At 35.8% G+C, this 12,084-nt stretch overlaps 1 protein-coding gene across 1 annotated transcript in view; it reads right to left on the reverse strand.

Moving 5' to 3' along the window:
• Window positions 1–12,084, reverse strand: part of adgb (androglobin) — a 140,506-nt gene that overhangs the window by 94,405 nt on the left and 34,017 nt on the right. The window contains exon 10 of the mRNA XM_088625171.1: window positions 6,259–6,353. Coding sequence (XP_088481297.1) covers window positions 6,259–6,353 — 95 coding nt within the window. The remainder of the gene's footprint in view (window positions 1–6,258; window positions 6,354–12,084) is intronic.

Genomic DNA, 12,084 nt, shown 5'->3' on the forward strand with positions numbered 1-12,084 from the left:
AAACAATCAAGCACTGCTTAAAGAGCAAGGGGAACTTTTTTTTCTTTCGGCTTTCAGCACACTGTATTGTCGTGTATGAAACCTGCGGCGTTTTATATGAATTATTCCGCTTGGTTGACTCATTTCAGTCTTGCCACGCCCGTGCCAGGGACGCCAAATATGTAGGAAAACCGGTTCAGGGACGCCAAATATGTAATCATAGTGGCTCTCTGAAGGCACCAGTTCTGTAGGGTTTGGGCATTTACTGAGACAATTATTAATTGTAGCAGTAAATCACAAAGTTGATTCTTTTGATGGCTTTAGAATCCAACCATGCGACATAACTCAAACAACGCACACACACAGGTACTAATACACGAGGATACATTTATTAATACATAGAATATGCATGTAAACCTAACAGATCTTATTGAGAGGGTTATCAGAATACAAAAGATATATATTCAATCAGTTACAAAGAGTTACATATATCAAGAGGACATACGTTCAGTATATCATTCATTAAGACCGTTTCATAAATGAACTTGGTTATAACTTCTACATTAGATACTCGAAACAAGTACATAACTCTTAGGAATTAAATTGATATCAACTGGTTGGGATAACAATTGAATTCTTGAGCTGTAATGCATTGAAGTTGAATACTCATCCAATCTTGGGGGATTCAGATCTCCTGCGGGCACAAAGAAACAGTTGCAGGCTGTTGCTGTCCAATCCGCGCTCTCTGGCTCGGTGCCATGCTGTGCTGTGCGGTTTGCGACGGTGCGCTTCTGATGCTCACTTAGTGTTGGCTTTAACTAGCAAAGTTTGTGCACAGGAGAAAAGATGACTGTGGGTCCCAGCAAGTCAGGAAGAGGACTGGTTCGTTCCTAATGAAGAGCTAGTTCTGAATAGTGATTCAGCTGTCCACAGTTCCGACCTGTTCACGAGGCCTGCTGCTGGTTACTCTCTGGCAACCTCCACACTAGACTCTTAGAACAAAGGAAAGTTCTGGCACTCGGACACACTGGCTGTTCCGTGGTTGTCCGGGCTGAGTCTCAGGATGGTCAGGAGGCGCGCTGCGAGAATGTCCTGCCCTTGGGAGCCTTCTGCTCCTGGGCCGTCCTGCCCTGGAATTCTCCTTTGAATTCCCTTTAGAACAGTCCACAGAATCCTCTCCAGAATCTTGCTGAATCTCTGTGTTGCCTGTTTTTACCTGGAGGAACTTCAGCTCATTGATTGGCTGAAAGTTCCATGGGCATCAGAGTCCCACGTGGGTTACTCGGCCCTACCAGTCCCTGATTAGTTGATCAAGGTGAGATATGAGTCACTTACTCCTGACACTTAGGAATGCAGTCCAGATGTCCAACTGGCACTCCCTAGACAGATAGGCGCCAATGGATGACCATTGATCATGATAGCCAGGCTTAGCTAAGTGCATCCCCCTTTGGGAGCTCTCTTTTATCAAAGGAACCCTAAATCAGCCTGCATGGTTTCTCTCTGGCTGCACCACAGAGATGAACAGAGAAATGAGGCCTAATTTGGGAAAGCTCAGAAACACTTAATTCTGCCTTATTAATAAGCCTCACCGCTACATCAGCGTAAAAATGAAAGCTGAGGCCATGTGATCTTAAAAGCTGACCAAGTGGGAACATGTAAATGCTGAAGAGCAAGGGGCCCAGTATTGAGCCCTGAGGAACACCAGACTTAACAAGACTAATTTCAGACCTGTACCCATTAAGAGAGACAAAGTGACAGTGATCAGTGAGGTAAGATTTGAACCATTTGAGAGCAGTGTCAGAAACTCCAAACACAGTCTCAAGATGAGAAAGTAAGATGTTATGGTCAACAGTGTCAAAAGCAGCACTGAGATCAAGAAGGATGAGTATAGAAAGAGAACCAGAATCAGAAGCTATTAGAAGATCGTTAGTGACTTTGACCAGGGCAGTTTCTGTGCTGCGAAGTTGACGGAAGCCAGATTGGAGGAGTTCGAAAAGGTTGTTTGTCATGAGGTGGTTATGTAACTGAAGTGTGACAGCACGTTCTAGAATTTTTGTAAGAAAGGGAAAGTTGGAGATGGGGCGAAAATTGTTAAAATTGTCGAGAGCCATGTTAGGCTTTTTTGGCATGGGGGTAATGGCAGCAGTTTTGAGGACCGTTGATACAATGCCAGTGCTCATGGATTCATGTATAATATTGAGGACAATGGGACAGAGAGAAGAGAAACAGGACTGAAGTAAAGTGGTTGGAATGGGATCTAAAAGTGGTGGGTTTCATGCGTTTAACTAGTTTATTGAGGGATGCTGAGTCAAGAAGAGAGAAGCTGGATGAGGAGGGAGGAGGTGTGGAAATGATATGTGTAGTGGAAAGAATGTGATGCCGGATGTTGTCAATCTTAGAACTAAAGAAATCTAGTGTTGCAATGTTGTGATGAGGCAGGTAATGTGGTGGGGCGGTTTGGTTTGAGCAGTCTGTTGATGGTGGAGAAAAGATGTCTGGGGTTGTTTTGGTGATTTTCAATAATGTGAGAGAAGTAGGTGGATCTAGCAGACTCTATAGTAACCTTATATTCAGACAAGTAATCTCTCCAAGCCTGATAATGTACATTTAGGCCAGAAAGACGCCACCTACGAAATTTACAGAGCGTGGGGGGGAAGTGTTAGAAACAGGTAATTCCAGATTGAAAAGAATGGCTAAGTGGTCAGAGAGGCCTAGATCAAGGGGAGAGCAGTGGGAGACAAAAGAGTCATTTGCAATAATTAAATCTAAGGTGTGTCCTTTGTTTTGTGGAGGGGTACAAACAAACTGAGTAAGATCAAAGCATCCCAATAGAGAAAGGACGTCTTTAGCCAGACTGGAAGACCTTGAATCGATGTGTATATTAAAGTCCCCTAGAATAAGGATCCTTTTAAACTCAAGGCATAAAAATGAGAGAAAATTAGCAAACTCACCTAAGAAGGCTTCACTGGGTTTGGGCAATCTATAAACTGTGGCAATAATAGTAGATTGGGGGATAGAAACATTTAAAACAAGACACTCAAAAGAAGAGGTAGGAGGTATAGTAATAGGACTTAGACTGTGAAAAAGGGTGTAAATAACAATTATGCCCCCGCCTCTGCCTGAAAGACGCGGAAGGTCAAACAAACCATATCCAGGAGGGACTAGTTGGTTGAACAGAAGTCCATCGTTTTGTTTATTAACCAGCTCTCAAACCTAACTAATGCATTACTTTGAATGCTTACTGCCTACAATTTGAGAATTAATATTTTAAAATAAACTTTATCAAAAGTAAGACCTCATTAAGAATTTTGAGTACAAATGTGTTCATTAAGTTACAAAAATGTTGGTAATCAGTCTAAAAAAGAGCTGATACATTCCATGTCTTAAAGAATTATCCCATAATAAAATAACTGAACCTTTTTTGTTTTGAACCTAGAACACTACAAGGGAGCCTAATTCAAGTATTCAAAACGTCAAAGGCATTGATGAAGTTAACTCACTTTTTACACAAAAGTTTGTGGGAGTGTGGAGCAAGCTATCCAGAATTGTTGTTAAAGTCAATGCAGCTAAATGAAATACTTGGATTATTTAGATATTGACACAGACATACTGACACTAGGGCTATTTTTTCCTAAAAGCCAATTAACCTATTGGTATAGGTTACAAGTGGGTACAGTTATGTAACTGTATAGTTACGAGCTGGGCGAGGGGAAACTGGAGCCCTTCAAGAAAAAACAAGTGAACACAGGGAAAACATCTAAACTCCCTGCAGATAGCACCCCAGGGCCCTAGCACTTAAAGGCAGAAATGCTTACCACTGTTCCACCATGCCACACACACGTATTATATGTTACTTAATAAATGCACAAAGTTTGTGTATTTCTGTGATGTAAAATGTTAGCTTTTTGCTTAATTTTAAGTATGGTTTATTCATATGCATTTGTTCAATTAAATGCTTTTTAGTGTAGTAAATTTTAAGTCTTTCTTAATTGTTGTTTAAAGGTATTATTTTTTCAATTAGATGCAATTAATCATCATAATTACATTTTCTTTTTCAGTTAAGTCCACGATTTTGTATTGATTTGTTAATTACTTAAATAAATCCAACTATATTACGAGAAGCATAATGCAAGAAACAGAAACTGCAAAATTGCTACAGTATGTGACTGTGATGCAGTTGGAATCACAGAAACATTATACATAGTGACTGTGTATAATAGAGCATTAGTGGATATTCACTCTTGTTGAAGTGGAAGTGTAGCACTATATATTAAAATAAGCATTCTGGCACAGGAACGTAATCAAAGTGATGACCAACATTGTATCCAATTTTTCAGATTAAGTCTTTGTGCAATTGTAGCAGAACACCTATTGATTTATATTTTACAATTTTAACTATACATTGTGATAGTTGTATTTTTATTATTGCCTCACAATTACCTGAAAATATAAATTATATTTTGGAAGAACTACTGAGCACCTCTGAATTGAAAATTATATTAGCAAATAAAGTTTATCTGAACTCTTGTGAATTACTGACCTATGACACAGGGAACTGGAAAATGTTTAAATATATTTCAATAGTGTGACTTTTTTACACTTGTCAGTTACATGATCAAGGTATATAATAACACTTTGTACAGCCATATGGAGCACTTGGTATTCTCTGAATATCTGTTAAGTATCATTTGAGATACAGACAGCAACATGTTATCCAAGCTTTGGGAAATAGAAGTGGACATTTTACTTTATATGGAGCTTCACAAATTACTAAAACATGCAAAGATTAGGATCTTAACTCTGCCCGATTGCAGTGCATAGCAAGTGACAGGCAGATTTTAAACTAAGACAGCAATTTAAAAGTCAGGGATTACATCATGAATAAAACTGTAGAATCAATAAATAGATAATAACAACTATCACAAGAGATATGATGTTATGATAAACTATGTGTTAATTTCCATGACATTTCTAAAAAATGAATTACTGTAACCCAGATCAATGTAGACAGAAAACAAATGTTTTAACCAGCTCTAGATTTCTAGTTAAGTAAGTTTATTGGACTAACAATTAGTGTATAGTTTGAATCTGGAAGCTCTGTCAGATTTGTTTCAGGATTTGATATTGAGTATAAGTAAAAAATGGACAAATTCCTACAGATGCAGCCATTCAAACTGCGCGGTACAAACCCATGCCGCACGCAACTACCCACAACCCACCGCCGCATACCGCGGTACGTGATAGGCTGGCCAAAATTACCGACAGGGCACTCATGGTGCCTTGGTCAGTAGTGAAAGATTTAATCATTTAACCTCTTTACTGTGCACATTTTAATCCGCTTAGTATTGGATATTAGAATTTTACAACTAAAGGGAAATCTTACTAGCTAAGCATAAAAAGAAGAGGAGCATAACGCATCTGAAGGTCATAAATAATATTAATTTAGGAACATAAACATATTATGTAAACTGTATATTGCTGGTATTGGTAGTTTAAAGAAAAAATACACACCAGTATAACATTTCTCCCTACACATTGTAAGCATCAAAGTCTTTTTACATGCTCCTTCTGACCATATTACGTTTATACACTTTGTGAGAAAAGTGATATAGGTACCATATGTAAAAGAAAATGGCAGTAGAATGTCTTTCAATTAATTGTAAATTAAAGAAGAAGAGTGTTGGTAATTACTAATTCACTTAGATGCCAAAAGAAGTTTTCTTCAAATGTTTTCACAGAAGAACAAGTACTCAAAACCTTTCAAACAGTAACATTAATCCATGAAAGATTAGCAGGCTACCCAATTTACAATGCTCATTTTAAAAGTATTTTATGAAACTTTACATGACACTTACCTGGTACTTGAAAACACTTATTAATTATTATATTATTTATTTTACATGTACTCAGGTATGTTACAGCATTAATTTCAGATTTCAGTATTTTATATATGTTGTAAAATACATTAACTGTTCAGAACCAGTGCTGGAAAAGAGAAATCCTTTCCAAAACAATAGTTATAAAAATCTTCTGTTTTTATATTCACGTTCCCAATAAGTGAAGGTATTGCAACAATTTATTGACAAATTCTCTGATATACTTTTGAATTAAACACATTTCTAACACAGAAACCATGTACAGTGCTACAGAAACCAACAAAGTGGGATGAGAATTTGCAATGATGGAGTAATTAAATAAGATGACTAATGTTATACAAATGGATGACTCTTAATATATTACAGTAAAAAATAATTTCAAAGAATAATGTAGCAATCATACCATTTGACCAAGGACTGAAATCTTCTTTTCCGACAGGTGCAAAGGTAAGTAGCTGGCACAAACAACCATCTGTGGCACTTGCGGTGATACACAACCTAAATTATAATAATAAATATGTCATATTAATTATATAACCCCATTATTTTTCATGAAAGTGCTTAAACTTTTTAACAAATATACATTGCAATATTTGAAAAATGAAAGCAGATCGGGGAAAAAGAGTCATTTTCAGTCTTTAAAGGAAATCCCATTAGAATATAGAAAGGTTATAGTTTATCTGGTTGCTGATCACTAATTGATCCAAAAATCCCATCCAGGCATCCTGGGTATCAGTTATGAAAACCTGAATGGGTAGTGTGTTACAGATTGTCACAAAAAAAACTTTATGTAAAAAAGTGCCTTATTTTTCAGTTTTAAATGCATTTTTCCATAGTTTTTCGCAAGTGCCCTTTGATTTATGTCTTAAAGTTGACTTGGAAAAAGCCCATTAGTTTGACTTTGCCAAAGCCTTTGAGGATTTTGAATACTTGAATCAGATCCCCTTATAGTCTTAACAGTTCAAGATTAAAAAAATCAGTTCTTTTAGTCTGTTAGCATATGATTTTATTTTAATCAGGTGATATACCTAGTTGCTCCTTTCTGGACCCCAGAGTAGCAATATCTTGTAATATTGCAACAAAATTGTACACAATATTCTAAATTTAAATAAATTTTAACTTGATTTAAATATACATGTACAGTGCCTTGCGAAAGTATTCGGCCCCCTTGAACTTTTCAACCTTTTGCCACATTTCAGGCTTCAAACATAAAGATATACATTTTTTATTTTATGTGAAGAATCACCAACAAGTGGGACACAATTGTGAAGTGGAACGAAATCTATTGGATTTTTGAAACTTTTTTAACTAATAAAAAAATGAAAAGTGGGGCGTGCAAAATTATTCGGCCCCTTTACTTTCAGTGCAGCAAACTCACTCCAGAAGTTCAGCGAGGATCTCTGAATGATCCAATGTTGTCCTAAATGACTGATGGTGATAAATAGAATCCACCTGTGTGTAATCAAGTCTCTGTATAAATGCACCTGCTCTGTGATAGTCTCAAGGTTCTGTTGAAAGCGCAGAGAGCATCATGAAGACCAAGGAACACACCAGGCAGGTCCGTAATACTGTTGTGGAGAAGTTTAAAGCCGGATTTGGATACAAAAAGATTTCCCAAGCTTCAAACATCCCAAGGAGCACTGTGCAAGCGATCATCTTGAAATGGAAGGAGGATCAGACCACTGCAAATATACCAAGACCTGGCCGTCCCTCTAAACTTTCAGCTCAGACAAGGAGAAGACTGATCAGAGATGCAGCCAAGAGGCCCATGATCACTCTGGATGAACTGCAGAGAACTACAGCTGAGGTGGGAGAGTCTGTCCATAGGACAACAATCAGTCTTACACTGCACAAATCTGGCCTTTATGGAAGAGTGGCAAGAAGAAAGCCATTTCTCAAAGATATCCATAAAAAGTCTCGTCTAAAGTTTGCCACAAGCCACCTGGGAGACACCCCAAACATGTGGAAGAAGGTGCTCTGGTCAGATGAAACCAAAATCGAACTTTTTGGCCACAATGCAAAACGATATGTTTGGCGTAAAAGCAACACAGCTCATCACCCTCAACACACCATCCCCACTGTCAAACATGGTGGTGGCAGCATCATGGTTTGGGCCTGCTTTTCTTCAGCAGGGACAGGGAAGATGGTTAAAATTGAGGGGAAGATGGATGCAGCCAAATACAGGACCATTCTGGATGAAAACCTGTTGGAGTCTGCAAAAGACCTGAAACTGGGACGGAGATTTATCTTCCAACAAGACAATGATCCCAAACATACAGCAAAATCTACAAAGGAATGATTCACAAATAAACGTATCCAGGTGTTTGAATGGCCAAGTCAAAGTCCAGACCTGAATCCAATCGAGAATCTGTGGAAAGAGCTGAAAACTGCTGTTCACAAACGCTCTCCATCCAACCTCACTGAGCTCGAGCTGTTTTGCAAGGAAGAATGGGCAAGAATTTCAGTCTCTCGATGTGCAAAACTGATAGAGACATACCCCAAGCGACTTGCAGCTGTAATCGCAGCAAAAGGTGGCTCTACAAAGTATTAACGCAAGGGGGCCGAATAATTTTGCACGCCCCACTTTTCATTTTTTTATTAGTTAAAAAAGTTTCAAAAATCCAATAGATTTCGTTCCACTTCACAATTGTGTCCCACTTGTTGGTGATTCTTCACATAAAATAAAAAATGTATATCTTTATGTTTGAAGCCTGAAATGTGGCAAAAGGTTGAAAAGTTCAAGGGGGCCGAATACTTTCGCAAGGCACTGTATTTTATTAAGGGTCAACATACTGTAAACACATACATCTTTCATACATTTCTTCGTCAAGCTACTGTGTCAAGAAAAGACTGTGAATTTATCATCCAGTCTGTGATATACCAGATTATGATAAATATATTTTTATCATGATATCCTTGTTTAATTGAAATAACCTAATGAGATTATATCTACCAATTCAATGTTTGTTGAGATGCAATGGTATATGAAGTAGATAAAAATATTTAAGAAATCAGAATACTGTATGACAAATTCTAAGTGAACCTCTAGATTATTTGGCACAATTAATTAGAATTGGGTCATTAAATAATTTTATAAACAAGGACTGAGTTTGGGCTACACTTTCCTGCAGTTTATACAGAAACTGTCAGAAGCCTTGTGAGTTTGGTATTCAACATACAGGGTAGTGGTCATACATCACAGATGTCTAAGGATCTCCAGGCTTCTGTCGATGCACCTAATGTCAGTGTCTATACAGTACCTCAATCATTGGGAAATGACTGAACAGGAATGGTTTTCATGAAAGAAGAGCCAGAAAGAATCCATTGCTCTCTAACAAAAACTTTGCAGCCGTACACATATTCATACAAAGATATTTACTTTAGGATCATTTTATTAATTAAATACTCCAAATATATGTTATGTGTTTAATTAACGTTTATTTAGACTTTTAATGAAGACCTAATTAAGTTTTAGTCTAAATATTTAAGAATATGGACTTACAGTTCCTAGGTCACAAACTTTTCTTGCACTGTAAATGTATATTACTGTGTATAAATAGTTTGTTTTCACTACCATTATTTAACACTTTCTAAATTGAACCTGTTGTTCTGTTCTATTTAGTGTCTCTATTAACCTTACATGGAACAGAAGTAATGGTTATAATAATATGATTCGTCCTATCCAATTCTGAAATCTAAAAGTAGTGCAGTCACACAAAAACAAGTTAAAAATGTAAACATATGGAATATGACAATCATGTTTTAATATTTAAATGTTTGTTCTTTATTTTCATTGAACTATAATATTAAAGTAACTTTTTAAGACAGTTATGAAAAGACAAGTAAAACGTCACAGCTTGACCCAGGCAAAATAAAATGTATGGTAAGAGTGAAGCTAAATCTTAAGTGATATATTGAAGTCATCACATATTGACTCAATGATAAATCGGAATTAGCTGAAGATTATCTGTAATTAATGCCTACTGCATACCTGAAGCAGGTACAACATGAAGTGTCGCAGCTGAAATGTGATTTGACAAATTCGTTTTGATGGAAGATATGCCACACAATAGTAATAAAGATATAGATTAAAGGCATTCCTGAAATAATTATAATTTTAAAGAAGTTAATTTTACATAGAATGTAAGGTAATCGTTAAATGATAAATCATACAATATGCTTTGAATACTTAACATATAAAAACAATACCTCTCTTAGCAAGGACAGGATGTTCAAATATTAATGCATGACAAGATTTCAATACACTTTTTGTGGCAATTAAAAAAAAAGCATGCCATTAACTACTGCATTACTGTAAAACAACCATTAACAAATTAAGTGATAATTACCACAAAAAATTCCTTTTGAATTTTCAAAATATTGAAATAGTATATCTTCATCCATATCAACTGAGATAATTAATATAGTTATTTATTTTATCTGTTGTTGGCCAAACTTTTAGCCACAAATAAAATATCTCCAAATTAGAATGTAACAGATAATAAATAGTAAAAGGAAATGCTTAAGTTGCAGACTACAGTAGATAAGATATTTCATTACTGTATATATATCTTCAAATAAAAAGTGATTTAAAAATAACAGGTGGAGCCTTGAGCTACATAATTTAGTCCAGATGGACTGCAACAGAATACCTCCACAGGGTACCAAGCAGTTTCTGAAGCACAGAGATGAATATTTCTTAAGGTGAATCTTCTCAAAAGGTAAAATACCACAAAAACTGCCATGAATGATGTATGAACTTATCCATGACTACTGAATGTTCTAAGGAATCTGTGATTATGGTATATTCACCGAAAAACAAACAATATCAAATAGCCTACCTGTATTTATTAACTATAAGTAATTATAATAAATAACTAATCATTATAATGGAAAGTAATTAATCTTATTATAATGTTCATTATATGAGCATTTGTTACTGTATGTACCCTTTCAGAAAAGATATATATATATACTGTAAATGTTCACACTATGCAATCTAGGAGTGATATTAAGCATTATTAAGCTCACATTTGGTGCTTACTACAGCAGATAGAGAAGAAGAGATTACTTATCCAAATATCAAATTAGTACACATACTGTATACTATAATGTTTTATTTTACCCATCTAGACCTATGGTAGTTAGTACTTAATTGTTCACATGATCTCATAGAATCATTTCTCAAAAGAAAACAGAAGATATTAGCCTCAATAACACAGTAGGGAGTATAAATCTTAGCTGACAGAAGTGGCTCCTGTTCTGTATTTTAAAATAACTTTTGTCTAGTTTGTCTGCTTGTGCCCTCTGATCCATGTTTCAATGTTGATTCTGAAGAATTAAACTGAATTGGCTTCACAATATTAGAATATCAATTTTACAATCATGCAGCTTGTGATTCCAATTGCTTTTTATCACGTGTGGAGTTGTGGTTTTAACTAATCTATGGCTACATAATACTTCATTAAAAAATTAAATGAAATAAAAAATACATAAAGAAATTAAAACAGCAGTAGGGCAGTGTGAGGTGTATGTAATTTAAAAGTGTATCCACCTTAAAATTAAACATACAGTTAAAACTACAAGACAGCCTGTGTTTTTTTAGTGTTTTGTTCATTTATTTTTTTTAAAGTTAGATGTTTTAATAGTGACATTTCCATCTATAAAACTTCTCTCTTCTTTTCTTGTTTGCATATCCTGTGTATTTTGTGCCTTTTGTATACCTATTTCCAGGGGTATTTTTAAATACTTTCTTGGAATATATAAGTCTCTCCAAATATTTGCTTGAAACATACAGTATCTACTGAAATGTAGGGCACACAGGCACCTGGTCACATTTTGTTTGGCCGCATATCATAATTAAAAAAAAATGGAGGGGTACGGATGTGGGGAATCCTTCTGGTGCACACAAGCATTTTGTAAATGAATAGACACCCCATATGAATATTACTGGTATTTCAGAACAACAGTAAGGGATATATGCACAAATTAAGGACATGTAATGAAAATATTCTGATTTTATCTGAGTGTTTCCCTTACAATTGCTGCTTAAAAAGATATTTTTACTTTTGTCTTCCCCCCACAATATTCCAGAAAATGCACTACAAAGACAAACCTAGCAAACATGCACATGAAAGATGCTTTAAACATTTAAAACTCATACACTTTACTTCACAACATGGCTCAAACATGTATAAACTGTGACTAAGTAAACCGACGTTTACTTTGC

This window comes from Lepisosteus platostomus, chromosome 3 (genome assembly GCF_059453375.1).
Source record: "Lepisosteus platostomus isolate fLepPlt1 chromosome 3, fLepPlt1.hap1, whole genome shotgun sequence".
NCBI classification, from domain to species: domain Eukaryota; kingdom Metazoa; phylum Chordata; class Actinopteri; order Semionotiformes; family Lepisosteidae; genus Lepisosteus; species Lepisosteus platostomus.